This window comes from Oncorhynchus keta, chromosome 9 (assembly GCF_023373465.1).
Source record: "Oncorhynchus keta strain PuntledgeMale-10-30-2019 chromosome 9, Oket_V2, whole genome shotgun sequence".
NCBI lineage: Eukaryota > Metazoa > Chordata > Actinopteri > Salmoniformes > Salmonidae > Oncorhynchus > Oncorhynchus keta.
The window spans coordinates 33,440,924-33,461,076 of NC_068429.1; the positions used below are offsets into that span (position 1 = coordinate 33,440,924).

Consider the following 20,153-nt stretch of genomic DNA (forward strand, 5'->3'; position numbering starts at 1 on the left):
GATGAAGAGGAACATTTATCTTTCATTTCCTTGGTTAGAAGAGGAAATAAACAGAGATCTTCTTCAGGGATGATTTTGGCCAGTGATCATCCTTTGTTCTTTGGGAAGAAGCGACGGTGTCCTCTTGTCCCTACCACCCTGTTAGTTTCTCTCTGTTTGGTTCAAACATCTCTCTCTCTCTCCAGAGAGGAACTTAATGCAGGGATGCTGTTCAAATCCTTGGGCAGGCCGCCTAAGTATTTTTTCTGGTCGTCTAGTCCAAACAGTGTAAAAGATTATTTATATAAATAAGAGTTTTTCGGAAGGGAAAATGCTTTCAGTGCAAACTTAGACTAAAACAAGATATAAAGTATGTAGATTGACCTATATACAGTTGGAGTCGTAAGTTTACATACACTTTAGCCAAATATATTTAAACTCAGTTTTTCACCATTCTTGACATTTAATCCTCGTAAAAATTCCCTGTTTTAGGTCAGTTAGGATCACCACTTTATTTTAAGAATGTGAAATGTCAGAATAATAGTAGAGAGAACGATTTATTTCAGCTTTTATTTCTTTCATCATATTCCCAGTGGGTCAGAAGTTTACATAACACTCAATTAGCATTCGGTAGCATTGCCTTTAAATTGTTTAACTTGGGTCAAATGTTTCGGGTAGCCTTCCACAAGCTTCCCACAATAAGTTGGGTGAATTTTGGCCCATTCCTCCTGAAAAAGCTGGTGTAACTGAGTCAGGTTTGTAGGCCTCCTTGCTCGCACACGCTTTTTCATTTCTGCCCACAAATATTCTAAGGGATTGAGGTCAGGGAATTGTGAAGGCCACTCCAATACCTTGACTTTGTTGTCCTTAAGCCATTACTCCGGGGTGGCAGGGTAACCTAGTGGTTAGAGTGTTGGACTAGTAATCGGAAGGTTGCAAGTTCAAACCCTTGAGCTGACAAGGTACAAATCTGTCGTTCTGCCCCTGAACAGGCAGTTAACCCACTGTTCCTAGGCCATCATTGAAAATAAGAAGTTGTTCTTAACTGACTTGCCTAGTAAAATAAAAATATATATTTTTTTGCCACAACTTTGGAAGTATGCATGGGGTCATTTTCCATTTGGAAGACCCATTTGTGACCAAGATTTAACTTCCTGACGGTTGTCTTGAGATGTTGCTTCAATATATCCACATACTTTTCCTTACCTCATGATGCTATCTATTTTGTGAAGTGCACAAGTCCCTCCTGCAGCATAGCACCCCCACAACATGATGCTGCCACCCCCGTGCCTCACGATTGGAATGGTGTTTTTCGGCTTGCAAGCTTCCCCCTTTTTCCTCCAAACATAACGATGGTCATTATGGACATAAAGTTCTATTTTTGCTTCATCAGACCAGAGGACATTTCTCCAAAAGTACGATCTTTGTCCCCATGTGCAGTTGCAAACCGTAGTCTGGCTTTTTTATGGAGAAGTGGGTTTTTCCTTGCTGAGCGGCTTTTCAGGTTATGTTGATATAGGACTCGTTTTACTGTGGATATAGATACTTTTGTACCTGTTTCCTCCAGCATCTTCACAAGGTCCTTTGCTGTTGTTCTGAAAGTGATTTGCACTTTTCACACCAAAGTACGTTCATCTCTAGGAGACAGAACGCGTCTCTTTCCAGAGCGGTATGACGGCTGTGTGGTTCCATGGTGTTTATACTTGCGTACCATTGTTTGTACAGATGAACGTGGTACTTTCAGGAGTTTGGAAATCACTCCCAAGGATGAACCAGACTTGTTTTTCTTGGCTGATGTCTTTTGATTTTCCCATGATGTCAAGCAAAGAGACACTGAGTTTGAATGTAGGCCTATAAATACATCCACAGGTACACCCCCAATTGACTCAAATAATGTCAATTAGCCTATCAGAAGCTTCTAAAGCCATGACATAATTTTCTGGAATTTTCCAAGCTGTTTAAAGGCACAGTCAACTTAGTGTATGTAAACTTCTGACCCACTGGAATTATGATACAGTGTATTATTAGTGAAATAATCTGTCTGTAAACAATTGTTGGAAAAATTACTTGTGTCATGCACAAAGTAGATGTCCTAATTGACTTGCCAAAACTATAGTTGGTTAACAAGACATTTGTGGAGTGGTTGAAAAACAGGATTTAATGACTCCAACCTAAGTGTATGTAAACTTCAACTTGCATTTGTTTATAATATAATCTTTGAGAACTAACAACCACCCAAGTAAAAGCTAGGCAGTTCGGGAGAATAGAAAATTCGCAAAACAATGAATTTATCAGTGTTGATTTTGTTGTTATGTTTGAGCAAAAGAACACAGCATTAGCCATCGCAAAATGCATAGAATTGCAGGACATTTTAAAATGCCCCTTTCGTTCTCATCATATGTCCTCAATAGTGTACCACAGAGAACCACCATACAGTAGACCCTGAAGGTCCTGAGGGAGTTCGATGCAGTTTGCTTGCGATGCAGCTGGTGTCGATTGTGATGCGCGACTTCACATGGCTTAACATGAAAACATGTGACATCCTACAATGGTCCATGTGTTTCTTTCTCACCTGAGACTAATATGAATGTCAATCATATCCGACGAGTGTCAATGGAAACCCATGGGAGTGTATGTCCAGTGTGATGGAACTCCAAAGAAACAACCCTCTGCAGTGATTCCCTCCTTGCTGAAGCCAGGTCTGACTGTGAGGAAGGTGTATGATTCTCCCAGTGTTATGCTTATGAAAGACATGCGGGTTTGGTTTAGTTAAGTCTTCAAGAGGCATGTAGGAGCATAGACCAGTATCACAGTTAGTCGACTACGACCTGCTCTGTGGCTGTCCCTCCCAACTGCAGTGAGACACACACCCTGATAACATCTGGGTATCGATTTTCTAATGGAAATGTGCCCTGCGGATGAAATAAGAAACCACTTTCTTCTATCGTTCTGCACTTTCAAAAATGCCACACACGATTTGTTTGTGTATCGTTTCTCTCTCACAGTGTCTATGGTGGTTACGTTGTGTGAGTTATGTGGTGATGCGCGAGGCACAGCATCAGTGTTTGTGTTGAAGGCTTAGCTGGGGTTTAAAGTATATTAACACAAAGCAATGGATACTCCTCTCTCTCTCAACCTTGTGTTACAGTGTGTTAACTGTGAGAAGAGCCTAAAAAGCTGTTTTGTTTGAACATCTGCATCCCAAGGCTTTACCCAATGATGCTCTACTACGTAGGAGAGGAGAGGGGTCCCGCTGCCGCCCTTCGGGGCTGGACAGACCTCCCGTCGCCGGCCATGAAAAGACATGAGGAGAAGGGATTAGTAGGGGTGGGAGGGGGGTTGTTCACTTGGCGGCCGCTCTTTCAATGGCAACACACAACCCTTCTGACCTGCGTGAGCTCTCGCCTGAAGAGTTGGGAGGAATCAGGAAATGATCACAGCATCTATTGGCTTGGTAAGAATGCAAACAGACTGCTGGTATAGGGAGAGCTGAGGAGGGGAGGGGTGGCTGTGTACGACTTATTAACTACCCAGTGATGCAATCCTCTCAGGGAGGATGACTTTCTGGTTTGGCCCATCAGTTGTGCATCAGCATGAATGGATGTTGTCCGGCGATTTTCAGGAGCAGGTGGGCACACTGGCGGCATGCAAGCAATTACACACTCGGACACACACAGTCACACACACACAGTGGCACACAAAGACGCACGGATGTGCACACACACGCATGCGTAATAACTCGCACTAGTTAATCACACACACACTTGCACCGGCAGGATACAGTATCTGCTACTGTATGACTTTACGGTTGTTGGGAACTATGTCTGCTTCTTTGATATGTGCTTGGTCAGCAAAGGACCAGGATGCAGCAGGGTCTTGCTAGGCCCTCGTTGGTGAGTCCACTCACATGTCTGTACAGTGCTGTCACCAGCTCCCTTCACCTGTTATCCTCCTCATTCATAATACATGGACTTCATAATAAATGGACAGCGAATAGATTCATAAATGAATATAACCACAATACATATCTGAACAGCAGTGATTCACATTCAGATGGGCGATACGCTTGAACTGCATCGCTGTGATTGTATTGGCTGAATCACTATGTCAGCTGAAATGCACAATGGTCAGCTTTACAGCATAGCTGCTCAGGCATGGTATACACTGAGTGGACAGAACATTACACCTTCTGAGTATTTAGTTGCACCCACTTTTGCCCTCAGAACATTGTCAATTTGTTAGGGCCTGGACTCTACACGGTGTGATGTTGGCTGGATGTACTTTGAGTGGTGGACCATTCTTGATACACATGGGAAACTGTTGAGCGTGAAAAACCTTACAGTTTTGCATTTCTTGACGCATTCATACTGGTGTGCCTGGCCCCTACTACCGTCCTCTGTTCTGTAGTGTACATAGGGATGGTGCATGTTTCCAAGGACAGAGAAATACATACAAAGGAAGGTGGATTTCTCGTTACTTGGCTACAGTTTTCCAGTGTGGATTTATGTCCGCTCTGCTATCAACCTCTCTCCTGACCCTCTTATCTTGACTGAACCTTACCTAATCCCCATCGCTGGGAGCACCTGTCTCCTGACCCTCTTATCTTGACTGAACCTTACCTAATCCCAATCGCTGGGAGCACCTGTCTCCTGACCCTCTTATCTTGACTGAACCTTACCTAATCCCCATCGCTGGGAGCACCTGTCTCCTGACCCTCTTATCTTGACTGAACCTTACCTAATCCCCATCGCTGGGAGCACCTGTCTCCTGACCCTCTTATCTTGACTGAACCTTACCTAATCCCCATCGCTGGGAGCACCTGTCTCCTGACCCTCTTATCTTGACTGAACCTTACCTAATCCCCATCGCTGGGAGCACCTGTCTCACTGACCATTACTGCCCGGCAACCCGCCTCACAGGCTATTTTACTATTGATCTGTGTGTGTGTGCGTGTGCGTGTGTGTGTGTGTGTGTGTGTGTGTGTGTGTGTGTGTGTGTGTGTGTGTGTGTGTGTGTGTGTGTGTGTGTGTGTGTGTGTGTGTGTGTGTGTGTGTGTGTGTGTGTGTGTGTGTGTGTACACCATGGGAAGTCACACAAGAACTAGCTGGTCCATGTAGCTCAGAATCAGTGTGAAATGGGACAGGTCATGGGTATGACAGCAGCACATTGGTGGGTCTCAACAAGGCCAAGAAGATCTATGCAGGGTCATTTGTACATATTACCAACCGTGGCCTTTCCTTTGAAGCATAGCACAGGTCCAGATCAGATTGATTTTAGGCCCCAGATAAAAACATACAGTTTGAGTTTCAGTCGTGTGATTATGTCACAGTGTAGGCTATTTCTTATGTCATTACGAAGTAGTACGGGCAGAAAAGCTGTCAACCTTATTGACAGGCTTAATCTGTAATATCCTATTATTATTTTCATCTATAAGGATCATGCAAATTTATAGAAACTATATTTTCATGGGTTTTATGCCTTATTTATGAGTGAGGGTTGAATGGGGTGTTTGGGACAGTGCCCGTGCCTGTGGACCTAATGGCTTCAGGCTTTGACGGGATGTGCATGGTGAAATCCCCCATAATCACAGCTGCACTGATGCTTTAAGGGGCGCTTTGAGAGGATTTAGCGCTAATGCTAATGTCCAGGTGCCAATCTGTCTGCAATCAGGCTTTACAGCACAGGGCTGGCAAGCGCTAACTCAGAGACGAAGACATGGGCTTTACATACAGCAGTTAACTGAACAGTTAGCCTATATTGCATGGAATAATGGCCATCCAGTTGTAACAGCGAACACTGTTCAGTGTCTTAGAGGTTTGTGTGTGTGTGTGTGTGTGTGTGTGTGTGTGTGTGTGTGTGTGTGTGTGTGTGTGTGTGTGTGTGTGTGTGTGTGTGTGTGTGTTAACCTTCTTCGCAGAGCTGGGGCCTGGATAGACTGCTTCTGCTCCTGCTGGCCCCATGCTCTGGGACACACAGAGGACTGGGCTGTCCATTTCTGATGATGTCAGGGAGCCGGGAACACTGCCATCTGTTTTCTCCTCTCCACTTGGTCCTCTCTCCTCTCCTCTTCTCTCCTCTGCTGTCTCTGGCATGATGATGGGCCCAACTGTGCTGCCGTCACACTGTGGGGTGAATGCTTCATAAATATCACACCAGGGGGGAGGTGTGTGAGCGTGCCTCTGTACCCTGGAAAGAGTGTGAGAGGGGTGTAAAATGAATCTGGGTGAGATGTCCTATGAATTCATTTCACTGTTGGTGTGCGTTCAGTACTTACAGTACATTGATAGTTGGTGTGAGATGTCATGTGTCATGAATACATGGAATTGGCTGTTGTGGTATGTGGACACTGTGACCTGTCAATAGCATTGTGAGACATTGTTCTGTTTCTAATCAAATCACCACCCCTCTGTGCCCACTGCTGATAGCATTCAGCACCATATTGTATTTGTTTTGACACAAGATAGATGATCATGTAAATTAACCCACATCTAGTTGTCAGGGTGGCTGAGTATTTGATTGGTTGAGACTGGTCACATGGGGTTCCTAGCTGTGACGGTGGCCACATGTTTGCTTGTCCCAGAAATGGACTGTGACACGTGTTTGTAGCTGATTCGTCTATACATATGTATCCCCCACCCCGCTCCCCTCTGCCCCCTCTGCTCTAAACGAATGAAGTCTAATGTAAACAATGCATTGCTGTGTCATGCTGTACTTCAGGAAGCATAAGGGAGGCTGGTCCTGCCATGGATCCTCAGTCACAAGCTTTTGGCTTGGCAGCTCCTTCCTTACTGTAGGGGGAAGGCTGAGGGTGGTGGGGCAGGGCCAGTTCTGGGGTTGGGAGGGGGTGAGGCTGTGGGTGGGGATGGGGGATGGGGGAGGTAGGATGGGTAGAGAGGGTTATTGCCACTCCATCTTGTGATGATTCTTTTTCATATTTCGTCGACTCTGGGTGAGAGAAGCTTTATTCTCTGGTCTGTCCCACCCAGAGTTGGGCCTCCCATGGCACCATGACTGAGACAAGAGAGAAATCAATAATGTGGAAAAAGACAGAGAGAGAGAGCCTTTGACTGGTCTGCAGGATAGGACAAAGAGAGTAGGAGAATATAGGGTGGGAGAGGAGGACTGGGTGTCGAACAGTGAGGAGAGTGAGGAAGTGAAGGAAGGGGGCAGAGGTTAGATAGAAGGAGCAGAGGTTAGATAGAAGGATGAAGGTGTAGAGGTTAGATAGAAGGAGCAGAGGTTAGATAGAAGGAGCAGAGGTTAGATAGAAGGAGCAGAGGTTAGATAGAAGGATGAAGGTGTATAGGTTAGATAGAAGGAGCAGAGGTTAGATAGAAGGAGCAGAGGTTAGATAGAAGGAGCAGAGGTTAGATAGAAGGAGCAGAGGTTAGATAGAAGGAGCAGAGGTTAGATAGAAGGGGGCAGAGGTTAGATAGAAGGAGCAGAGGTTAGATAGAAGGAGCAGAGGTTAGATAGAAGGAGCAGAGGTTAGATAGAAGGAGCAGAGGTTAGATAGAAGGAGCAGAGGTTAGATAGAAGGAGCAGAGGTGTAGAGGTTAGATAGAAGGAGCAGAGGTTAGATAGAAGGAGCAGAGGTTAGATAGAAGGAGCAGAGGTTAGATAGAAGGATGAAGGTGTAGAGGTTAGATAGAAGTAGCAGAGGTTAGATAGAAGGAGCAGAGGTTAGATGAAGATGAAGTTTTGATGAAGAGGGAGATGTTAGATAGAAGGATGAAGGAGCAGAGGTTAGATAGAAGGAGCAGAGGTGTAGAGGTTAGATAGAAGGATGAAGGTGTAGAGGTTAGATAGAAGGATGAAGGTGTAGAGGTTAGATAGAAGGAGCAGAGGTTAGATAGAAGGAGCAGAGGTTAGATGAAGATGAAGTTTAGATGAAGAGGGAGATGTTAGATAGAAGGGTGAAGAGGCAGAGGTTAGATAGAAGGGTGAAGAGGCAGAGGTTAGATAGAAGGGTGAAGAGGCAGAGGTTAGATAGAAGGGTGAAGAGGCAGAGGTTAGATAGAAGGGTGAAGAGGCAGAGGTTAGATAGAAGGGTGAAAGGGCAGAGGTTAGATAGAAGGATGAAGAGGCAGAGGTTAGATAGAAGGGTGAAGAGGCAGAGGTTAGATAGAAGGGTGAAAGGGCAGAGGTTAGATAGAAGGATGAAGAGGCCGAGGTTAGATAGAAGGGTGAAGAGGCAGAGGTTAGATAGAAGGGTGAAAGGGCAGAGGTTAGATAGAAGGATGAAGAGGCAGAGGTTAGATAGAAGGGTGAAGAGGCAGAGGTTAGATAGAAGGGTGAAAGGGCAGAGGTTAGATAGAAGGGTGAAGAGGCAGAGGTTTGATAGAAGGGTGAAGAGGCAGAGGTTAGATAGAAGGGTGAAGAGGCAGAGGTTAGATAGAAGGGTGAAGAGGCAGAGGTTAGATAGAAGGGTGAAAGGGCAGAGGTTAGATAGAAGGATGAAGAGGCAGAGGTTAGATAGAAGGGTGAAGAGGCAGAGGTTAGATAGAAGGGTGAAAGGGCAGAGGTTAGATAGAAGGATGAAGAGGCAGAGGTTAGATAGAAGGGTGAAGAGGCAGAGGTTAGATAGAAGGGTGAAAGGGCAGAGGTTAGATAGAAGGATGAAGAGGCAGAGGTTAGATAGAAGGGTGAAGAGGCAGAGGTTAGATAGAAGGGTGAAAGGGCAGAGGTTAGATAGAAGGGTGAAGAGGCAGAGGTTTGATAGAAGGGTGAAGAGGCAGAGGTTAGATAGAAGGATGAAGAGGCAGAGGTTAGATAGAAGGATGAAGAGGCAGAGGTTAGATAGAAGGATGAAGAGGCAGAGGTTAGATAGAAGGATGAAGAGGCAGAGGTTAGATAGAAGGGTGAAAGGGCAGAGGTTAGATAGAAGGGTGAAGAGGCAGAGGTTAGATAGAAGGGTGAAGAGGCAGAGGTTTGATAGAAGGGTGAAGAGGCAGAGGTTAGATAGAAGGATGAAGAGGCAGAGGTTAGATAGGATGAAGAGGCAGAGGTTAGATAGAAGGATGAAGAGGCAGAGGTTAGATAGAAGGATGAAGAGGCAGAGGTTAGATAGAAGGGTGAAAGGGCAGAGGTTAGATAGAAGGGTGAAGAGGCAGAGGTTAGATAGAAGGATGAAGAGGCAGAGGTTAGATAGAAGGATGAAGAGGCAGAGGTTAGATAGAAGGATGAAGAGGCAGAGGTTAGATAGAAGGATGAAGAGGCAGAGGTTAGATAGAAGGGTGAAAGGGCAGAGGTTAGATAGAAGGGTGAAGAGGCAGAGGTTAGATAGAAGGATGAAGAGGCAGAGGTTAGATAGAAGGGTGAAAGGGCAGAGGTTAGATAGAAGGGTTAAGAGGCAGAGGTTAGATAGAAGGGTGAAGAGGCAGAGGTTAGATAGAAGGATGAAGAGGCAGAGGTTAGATAGAAGGATGAAGAGGCAGAGGTTAGATAGAAGGGTGAAAGGGCAGAGGTTAGATAGAAGGGTGAAGAGGCAGAGGTTAGATAGAAGGGTGAAAGGGCAGAGGTTAGATAGAAGGGTGAAGAGGCAGAGGTTAGATAGAAGGGTGAAGAGGGAGAGGTTAGATAGAAGGATGAAGAGGCAGAGGTTAGAAAGAAGGGTGAAGAGGCAGAGGTTAGATAGAAGGGTGAAAGGGCAGAGGTTAGATAGAAGGGTGAAGAGGCAGAGGTTTGATAGAAGGGTGAAGAGGCAGAGGTTTGATAGAAGGGTGAAGAGGCAGAGGTTAGATAGAAGGGTGAAAGGGCAGAGGTTAGATAGAAGGGTGAAAGGGCAGAGGTTAGATAGAAGGGTGAAAGGGCAGAGGTTAGATAGAAGGGTGAAGAGGCAGAGGTTAGATAGAAGGGTGAAAGGGCAGAGGTTAGATAGAAGGGTGAAGAGAGCATAGTGAGAGACAGAGAAGGGGGGGGGGCTAAATAAAAAGAGAGTGATTTACATGATCTGGTTCTCATATTTAGTTCATCTCACTGTGTTGGTGTCACCATATTAAGGCTTAATTCATATTCATGCCCATAACACAATATTACCCAGTGAGGCATGAACAGGGAAGACATGGCACTGAAAGGCAGGGTAATGCTCTATTCCAGCCTCATCATTTCTCCCCTCTGCCAATGGGTGAGGCCAGGGCACCATATGGGGGCACGCCCCAGCCCTGCAGCTAGCTTAGGTGGGTGGTGTGCCAACCCGTGGATCTGGAATGACAAAGCACCCTATATCAAAGGCCTTAACCAAGTGATGGGACAAAAGTCACCTAACACACTATTCTCTACAGTAGCCATTTTCATGCAGATTTCCAGTCTCAGTCCAAAGTGCATTATGAGTGCCTGGTAAGTGTCTGTGTAATAGAGTATAGCCTATGTTAGAGGCAGCATGGCATGTCTGCTCATTACACGGGTGTTTAGCCACACGGAAAGCAACACTTCAGCATTCAGACTCCCCCACAGTGTTTTAAAAGGCTGACAGATGCAAGCCTATACATATTCATGTGCTGAAAGGGACAATGGAGCAGCCATAACGTCCATTCACCATCGTAATGTATGGCTTACCATAGCGGTCAGGTATTCATTCCTCTGGGTGGTTGAGCCACGCCATGGTCCTTAGACTGGTGCTTGGTCCTAACCCGCTTCACACTAGCACTTAGCCTGAGCTCCACCTGCCTTTGAAGCACCCTAGACTCCCATTGAAGTTAACCACTTTCATTATGCAGTTTAGAGCGGAGAGCGGAGGTGTATAATGATGGAGGGAGGGGAGAAGGGAGAGAGTAGAGAGAGGAGGTGTATGATGATGATGGAGGGAGGGGAGAAGGGAGAGAGTAGAGAGCGGAGGTGTATAATGATGGAGGGAGGGAGGGGAGAAGGAAGAGAGTAGATGGAGAGAGAAGAGGTGTATAATGATGGAGGGGAGGGGAGAAGGAAGAGAGTAGAGGGAGGAGGTGTATAATGATGGAGGGAGGGAGGGGAGAGGGAGAGAGGTGTAGAGAGAGGGAGGTGTGTATAATGATGGAGGGAGGGGAGAAGGGAGAGAGTAGAGAGAGGAGGTGTATGATGATGGAGGGAGGGGAGAAGGGAGAGGAGGGAGGGAGAGAGGGAGGAGGTGTATAATGATGGAGGGAGGGAGGGAGAGGGAGAGAGTAGAGAGAGGAGGTGTATAATGATGGAGGGAGGGGAGAAGGGAGAGAGTAGAGAGAGGAGGTGTATAATGATGGAGGGAGGGAGGGGAGAGGGAGAGAGATAATGATGGAGAGAGAGGAGGTGTATAATGATGGAGGGAGGGAGAAGAGAGAGAGTGTATAATGAGAGAGGGGAGGTGTATAATGATGGAGGGAGGGAGGGAGGGGAGAGGGAGGTGTAGATGGAGGGAGGGGAGAAGGGAGAGAGTAGAGAGAGGAGGTGTATAATGATGGAGGGAGGGAGAAGGGAGAAGGAGGAGTGTATAATGATGGAGAGGGGAGGTGTGTATAATGATGGAGGGAGGGGAGAAGGGAGAGAGTAGAGAGAGGAGGTGTATAATGATGGAGGGAGGGGAGAAGGGAGAGAGTAGAGAGAGGAGGTGTATAATGATGGAGGGAGGGGAGAAGGGAGAGAGTAGAGAGAGGAGGTGTATAATGATGGAGGGAGGGGAGAAGGGAGAGAGTAGAGAGAGGAGGTGTATAATGATGGAGGGAGGGGAGAAGGGAGAGAGTAGAGAGAGGAGGTGTATAATGATGGAGGGAGGGGAGAAGGGAGAGAGTAGAGAGAGGAGGTGTATAATGATGGAGGGAGGGGAGAAGGGAGAGAGTAGAGAGAGGAGGTGTATAATGATGGAGTGAGGGAGGGAGAGAAGGGAGGAGAGTAGAGAGAGGAGGTGTATAATGATGGAGGGAGGGGAGAAGGGAGAGAGTAGAGAGAGGAGGTGTATAATGATGGAGGGAGGGGAGAAGGGAGAGAGTAGAGAGAAGGAGGTGTATAATGATGGAGGGAGGGGAGAAGGAGAGAGAGAGAGAGGAGGTGTATAATGATGGAGGAGAGGGGAGAAGGGAGAGAGTAGAGAGAGGAGGTGTATAATGATGGAGAGGGAGGGGAGAAGGGGAGATAATGATGGAGGGAGGGGAGAAGGGAGAGAGTAGAGAGAGGAGGTGTATAATGATGGAGGGAGGGAGAAGGGAGAGAGTAGAGAGAGGAGGTGTATAATGATGGAGGGAGGGGAGAAGGGAGAGGAGGGAGGGGAGAAGGGAGAGAGTAGAGAGAGGAGGTGTATAATGATGGAGGGAGGGGAGAAGGGAGAGAGTAGAGAGAGGAGGTGTATAATGATGGAGGGAGGGAGGCAAAGGGAGTGAGAGTAGAGAGAGGAGGTGTATAATAATGGAGGGAGGGGAGAAGGGAGAGAGTAGAGAGAGAAGGTGTATAATGATGGAGGGAGGGGAGAAGGGAGAGAGTAGAGAGAGGAGGTGTATAATGATGGAGGGAGGGAGGGAGAGAAGAGAGGAGGTGTATAATGATGGAGGGAGGGGAGAAGGGAGAGAGTAGAGAGAGGAGGTGTATAATGATGGAGGGAGGGGGAGAAGGGGGAGAGTAGAGAGAGGTGTAGGTGTATAATGATGGAGGGAGGGAGAAGGGAGAGAGTAGAGGAGAGGAGGTGTATAATGATGGAGGGAGGGGAGAAGGGGGAGAGTAGAGAGAGGAGGTGATATAATGTATAATGGAGGAGGGAGAAGGGGAGATGGAGGGAGAGAGTAGAGAGAGAGAGAGGAGGTGTATAATGATGGAGGGAGGGGAGAGAGAAGGAGAGAGGTGTATAATGAGAGAGGAGGTGTATAATGATGGAGGGAGGGGAGAAGGGAGAGAGTAGAGAGAGGAGGTGTATAATGATGGAGGGAGGGGAGAAGGGAGAGAGTAGAGAGAGGAGGTGTATAATGATGGAGGGAGGGGGAGAAGGAGAGAGAGAGAGAGGAGGTGTATAATGATGGAGCGAGGGGAGAAGGGATTGAGAGTAGAGAGAGGAGGTGTATAATAATGGAGGGAGGGGAGAAGGAGAGAGTAGAGGAGAGAGGGGAGAAGGGAGAGAGTAGTGTATAATGATGGAGGGAGGGGAGAAGGGAGAGAGTAGAGAGAGGAGGTGTATAATGATGGAGAGAGGGGAGAAGGGAGAGAGTAGAGGGAGGAGGTGTATAATGATGGAGGGAGGGGAGAAGAGAGAGAGGTAGAGAGAGGAGGTGTATAATGATGGAGGAGGGGAGAAGGGAGAGAGTAGAGACAGGAGGTGTATAATGATGGAGGGAGGGGAGAAGAGAGAGAGTAGAGAGGGAGGAGGTGTATAATGATGGAGGGAGGGAGGAGAGAGAGGGAGAGAGGAGAAGGGAGAAGAGAGAGAGTAGAGAGAGGAGGTGTATATGATGAGGGAGGGGAAAAGGAGAGAGTGGAGGGAGGTGAGAAAGGAGAGAGTAGAGAGAGGAGGTGTATAATGATGGAGGGAGGGAGGGAGGGAGAAGGGAGAGAGGAGAAGAGAGGAAAGAGGAGGTGTATAATGATGGGGAGGTGAGAGGGAGAGAGTAGAGAGAGGAGGTGTATAATGTAGGAGGGAGGGGAGAAGGGAGAGAGTAAAGAGAGGAGGTGTATAATGATGGAGGGAGGGGAGAAGGGAGAGAGTAGAGAGAGGAGGTGTATAATGATGGAGGGAGGGGAGAAGGGAGAGAGAGATGGAGAGAGAGGGAGGTGTATAATGATGGAGGGAGGGGAGAAGAGAGAGAGGAGGGAGGGGAGGGAGGTAGAGAGAGGAGGTGTATAATGATGGAGAGAGGGAGAAGGGAGAGAGTAGAGAGAGGAGGTGTATAATGATGGAGGGAGGGGAGAAGGGAGAGAGTAGAGACAGGAGGTGTATAATGATGGAGGGAGGTGAGAAAGGAGAGATGGAGGGAGGGAGAAGGGAGAGAGAGAGAGGAGGTGTATAATGATGGAGGGAGGGAGGGGAGAAGGGAGAGAGTAGAGAGAGGAGGTGTATAATGATGGAGGAGGGAGGGAGAATAATGATGGAGAGGGAGAGAGATAGAGAGAGGAGGTGTATAATGATGGAGGGAGGGGAGAAGGGAGAGAGAGGAGGTGTAGATGGAGAGGGAGGTGTATAATGATGGAGGGAGGGGAGAAGGGAGAGAGGGAGGGAGAAGGGAGAGAGTAGAGAGAGGAGGTGTATAATGATGGAGGGGGGAGGGGAGAAGAGAGAGAGGAGGTGTATAATGATGAGAGGAGGTGTATAATGATGGAGGGGAGAGGGAGAAGAGAGAGAGTAGAGAGAGGAGGTGTATAATGATGGAGAGAGGGGAGAAGGGAGAGAGTAGAGGGAGAGGAGGTGTATAATGATGGAGGGAGGGGAGAAGGGAGAGAGTAGAGAGAGGAGGTGTATAATGATGGAGGGAGGGAGGGAGAAGGGAGAGGAGGGAGAGACAGGAGGTGTATAATGATGGAGGGAGGGGAGAAAGGAGAGAGTAGAGAGCGGAGGTGTATAATGATGGAGGGAGGGAGGGGAGAAGGGAGAGATAATGATGGAGAGAGAGGAGGTGTGTATAATGATGGAGGAGGGAGGGAGGGAGAGAAGGATGAGAGAGAAAAGAGAGGAGGTGTATAATGATGGAGGGAGGGGAGAAGGGAGAGAGTAGAGGAGGGAGAGGAGGTGTATAAGATGAAGGGAGAGAGTAGAGAGAGGAGGTGTATAATGATGGAGGGAGGAGGAGAAGGGTGAGAGTATAGAGAGGAGGTGTATAATGATGGAGGGAGGTGAGAAGGGAGAGAGAGAGAGAGGAGGTGTATAATGATGGAGGGAGGGGAGAAGGAGAGAGAGGTGTAGAGAGAGGAGGTGTATAATGATGGAGGGAGAAGGAGAGAGAGGGAGAGAGGAGGGAGGGGAAAGGGAGAGAGTAGAGAGAGGAGGTGTATAATGATGGAGGGAGGGAGAAGGGAGAGAGTAGAGAGAGGAGGTGTATAATGATGGAGGGAGGTGAGAAGGGAGAGAGTCGAGAGAGGAGGTGTATAATGATCGAGGGAGGGAGAGAAGGGAGAGAGTAGAGACAGGAGGTGTATAATGATGGAGGGAGGGAGGGGAGAAGGGAGAGAGTAGAGAGAGGAGGTGTATAATGATGGAGGGAGGGGAGAAGGGAGAGAGTAGAGAGAGGAGGTGTATAATGATGGAGGGAGGGAGGGGAGAAGGGAGAGAGTAGAGAGAGGAGGTGTATAATGATGGAGGGAGGGGAGAAGGGAGAGAGTAGAGAGAGGAGGTGTATAATGATGGAGGGAGGGGAGAAGGGAGAGAGTAGAGAGAGGAGGTGTATAATGATGGAGGGAGGTGAGAAGGGAGAGAGTCGAGAGAGGAGGTGTATAATGATCGAGGGAGGGGAGAAGGGAGAGAGTAGAGACAGGAGGTGTATAATGATGGAGGGAGGTGAGAAGGGAGAGAGTCGAGAGAGGTGTATAACTGTTTCCTCTGTCTCTGGTGGGGGACAGCTGGCATCGCCATGGCCATGGAGGCACAAATACACCCAGGAGTGCATAATGAGGCGTGGAAGCAGAATTTTGGCGGTTAGGAGGGGTTGGGACGGGCTCCATCATATGTCTGTATTAGCCTTGGAGGAGCCTCCAGCACGCCATCTCAAAGCCCGCCAAACAGCCACCCATAAGCCCACTCACATGTGACTCACGACCAGTATCAAATCAGTTTAAATACAGGCACGCATTTAACCTTGTTACACCACACTGGTTTCACCAGAGGAGAGAGGGAGAGGTAGAGAAAGAGAGAGAGCAAGCGTGAGATAGAGAGAGAGAGGGAACACGGGAGGGGGGTGGGGTGGGTGGGTCTGATCTGAGTAAAGTGGCCCACGTCCGTGACTGTGCGGGGGCATTTGGCACCACATGTCTCTGGGTGTCATCATTAACATGGTGGCCTGCATTATGCTCACACACAATCCTGTGTGTGGCTGCGCATGACGATGTTGCTAAGAAACACCACATTGCTCTCCTCGCTCGTCAACACATTAAGTTTAACATCTATTCACCAGATTTAGGCGGAGCAGACGGGCCTGTCTTCCTGACTGAGTGAGGAGATGCCGACTGTGTTGTAGACTGTGTCTGACTATGACCGTGTCATTGACTTTGTTCTCTCTCTGCTGTGTGTTCCAGGTGATCTCAGCCCTGTCCAGGATCTCCCACCACAGCATCGCACAGATCAAGGGGATCAGGTATGTCTTCTCTCCTCCCGTTGCCCATTTGGGAAAGAGGAACATTGAATATGTTCACTGTATCGCTCAATCAGACAATTTTGGTAACAGGTTAGATCTCGGCCCACTTATACCACGGCCTCTATTGATAACCCGTTCTGGAAGGACCACATGGAAGTCCAGTATCAGATGGCTCAGATCACATCTAAACTCTACCTCATATCTCTTTGTGTCACGTCAAAGGAAATAGCTCACACTAGTTTATTGGGCGCTGCGAAACCGCTTTCTGATTTCTCTTTATTTGTTCAATCTGTTCTCCCTGCTTGCTGGCTCCACAAATAAAGCAGTTTCATCCTGGCGGGCTGGGTAATGAGTTGATGGAGCGTGTCCATTAGGCCCCATGCCAGACCAGGGAACACGGAGACGGGCTCTGGCCATTAATAAATACTACACAGCTTGTTGAGAGGTGGCTAAGTCACTTCTGTCCTGTCTGGCCAGCACAGTGTGGTGAAAACAAATCACAGCCTGTTTGGTTCCTTTACGTTGTTGTCAAATAGCAGATACTCTTATCCAGAGCGACTTACAGTAGTGATTGCATTTTATTCGATTTTTTGTACTGGTCCCCCGTGGGAATCGAACCCACAACCCTGGCGTTGCAAGCGCCATGTTCTACCAACTATCGACTGCCCTCCAGAGTGCCATTTGGGGAAAATGTAATTTAATCCAAAACACCCTGGCATGTACAGTACCAGTCAAAACACCCTGGCATGCACAGTACCAGTCAAAACACCCTGGCATGTACAGTACCAGTCAAAACACCCTGGCATGTACAGTACCAGTCAAAACACCCTGGCATGTACAGTACCAGTCAAAACACCCTGGCATGTAGAGTACCAGTCAAAACACCCTGGCATGTACAGTACCAGTCAAAACACCCTGGCATTTACAGTACCAGTCAAAACACCCTGGCATGTACAGTACAAGTCAAAACACCCTGGTATGTACAGAACCAGTCAAAACACCCTGTTATGTACAGTACCAGTCAAACCACCCTGGTATGTACAGAACCAGTCAAAACACCCTGGCATGTACAGTACCATTCAAAACACCCTGGCATGTACAGTACCAGTCAAAACACCCTGGCATGTACAGTACCAGTCAAAACACCCTGGTATGTACAGTACCAGTCAAAACACCCTGGCATGTACAGTACCAGTCAAAACACCCTGGCATGTACAGTACCAGCCAAAACACCCTGGCATATACAGTACCAGTCAAAACACCCTGGTATGTACAGTACCAGTCAAAACACCCTGGCATGTACAGTACCAGTCAAAACACCCTGACATGTACAGTACCAGTCAAAACACCCTGGCATGTACAGTACCAGTCAAAACACCCTGACATGTACAGTACCAGTCAAAACACCCTGGCATGTACAGTACCAGTCAAAACACCCTGGTATGTACAGAACCAGTCAAAACACCCTGTTATGTACAGTACCGGTCAAAACACCCTGGTATGTACAGAACCAGTCAAAACACCCTGGCATGTACAGTACCATTCAAAACACCCTGGCATGTACAGTACCAGTCAAAACACCCTGGCATGTACAGTACCAGTCAAAACACCCTGGTATGTACAGTACCAGTCAAAACACCCTGGCATGTACAGTACCAGTCAAAACACCCTGGCATGTACAGTACCAGCCAAAACACCCTGGAATATACAGTACCAGTCAAAACACCCTGGTATGTACAGTACCAGTCAAAACACCCTGGCATGTACAGTACCAGTCAAAGCACCCTGACATGTACAGTACCAGTCAAAACACCCTGGTATGTACAGTACGAGTCAAAACTCCCTGGCATGTACAGTACCAGTCAAAACACCCTGACATGTACAGTACCAGTCAAAACACCCTGGCATGTACAGTACCAGTCAAAACACCCTGACATGTACAGTACCAGTCAAAGCACCCTGGCATTTACAGTACCAGTCAAAACACCCTGGCATGTATACAGTACCAGTCAAAACACCCTGGCATGTATACAGTACCAGTCAAAACACCCTGGCATGTATACAGTACCAGTCAAAACACCCTGGCATGTATACAGTACCAGTCAAAACACCCTGGCATGTATACAGTACCAGTCAAAACACCCTGGCATGTATACAGTACCAGTCAAAACACCCTGGCATGTATACAGTACCAGTCAAAACACCCTGGCATGTACAGTACCAGTCAAAACATCCTGGCGTGTACAGTACCAGTCAAAACACCCTGGTGTGTACAGTACCAGTCAAAACACCCTGGCATGTACAGTACCAGTCAAAACACCCTGGCATGTACAGTACCAGTCAAAACACCCTGGCATGTAGAGTACCAGTCAAAACACCCTGGCATGTACAGTACCAGTCAAAACACCCTGGCATTTACAGTACCAGTCAAAACACCCTGGCATGTACAGTACAAGTCAAAACACCCTGGTATGTACAGAACCAGTCAAAACACCCTGTTATGTACAGTACCAGTCAAACCACCCTGGTATGTACAGAACCAGTCAAAACACCCTGGCATGTACAGTACCATTCAAAACACCCTGGCATGTACAGTACCAGTCAAAACACCCTGGCATGTACAGTACCAGTCAAAACACCCTGGTATGTACAGTACCAGTCAAAACACCCTGGCATGTACAGTACCAGTCAAAACACCCTGGTATGTACAGAACCAGTCAAAACACCCTGGCATATACAGTACCAGTCAAAACACCCTGGTATGTACAGTACCAGTCAAAACACCCTGGCATGTACAGTACCAGTCAAAACACCCTGGCATGTACAGTACCAGTCAAAACACCCTGGCATGTACAGTACCAGTCAAAACACCCTGACATGTACAGTACCAGTCAAAACCCTGGTACCAGTCAAAACACCCTGGTATGTACAGAACCAGTCAAAACACCCTGTTATGTACAGTACCGTCAAAACACCCTGGTATGTACAGAACCAGTCAAAACACCCTGGCATGTACAGTACCATTCAAAACACCCTGGCATGTACAGTACCAGTCAAAACACCCTGGCATGTACAGTACCAGTCAAAACACCCTGGTATGTACAGTACCAGTCAAAACACCCTGGCATGTACAGTACCAGTCAAAACACCCTGGCATGTACAGTACCAGCCAAAACACCCTGGAATATACAGTACCAGTCAAAACACCCTGGTATGTACAGTACCAGTCAAAACACCCTGGCATGTACAGTACCAGTCAAAACACCCTGACATGTACAGTACCAGTCAAAACACCCTGGTATGTACAGTACGAGTCAAAACACCCTGGCATGTACAGTACCAGTCAAAACACCCTGACATGTACAGTACCAGTCAAAACACCCTGGCATGTACAGTACCAGTCAAAACACCCTGACATGTACAGTACCAGTCAAAACACACTGGCATTTACAGTACCAGTCAAAACACCCTGGCATGTATACAGTACCAGTCAAAACACCCTGGCATGTATACAGTACCAGTCAAAACACCCTGGCATGTATACAGTACCAGTCAAAACACCCTGGCATGTATACAGTACCAGTCAAAACACCCTGGCATGTATACAGTACCAGTCAAAACACCCTGGCATGTACAGTACCAGTCAAAACATCCTGGCGTGTACAGTACCAGTCAAAACACCCTGGTGTGTACAGTACCAGTCAAAACACCCTGGCATGTACAGTACCAGTCAAAACACCCTGGCGTGTACAGTACCAGTCAAAACACCCTGGTGTGTACAGTACCAGTCAAAACACCCTGGCATGTACAGTACCAGTCAAAACACCCTGGCATGTACAGTACCAGCCAAAACACCCTGGAATATACAGTACCAGTCAAAACACCCTGGTATGTACAGTACCAGTCAAAACACCCTGGCATGTACAGTACCAGTCAAAGCACCCTGACATGTACAGTACCAGT

General features: G+C 47.6%; 1 protein-coding gene across 13 annotated transcripts in view; it reads left to right on the plus strand.

The window, feature by feature from the left end:
• Positions 1-20,153, plus strand: part of LOC118387587 (guanine nucleotide exchange factor VAV2) — a 247,064-nt gene that overhangs the window by 157,880 nt on the left and 69,031 nt on the right. For all 13 annotated transcript variants that reach the window (XM_052525717.1, XM_052525722.1, XM_052525714.1 and 10 more), the window contains exon 3: positions 16,132-16,190. In XM_052525717.1, the coding sequence (XP_052381677.1) occupies positions 16,132-16,190 (59 nt within the window). The remainder of the gene's footprint in view (positions 1-16,131; positions 16,191-20,153) is intronic.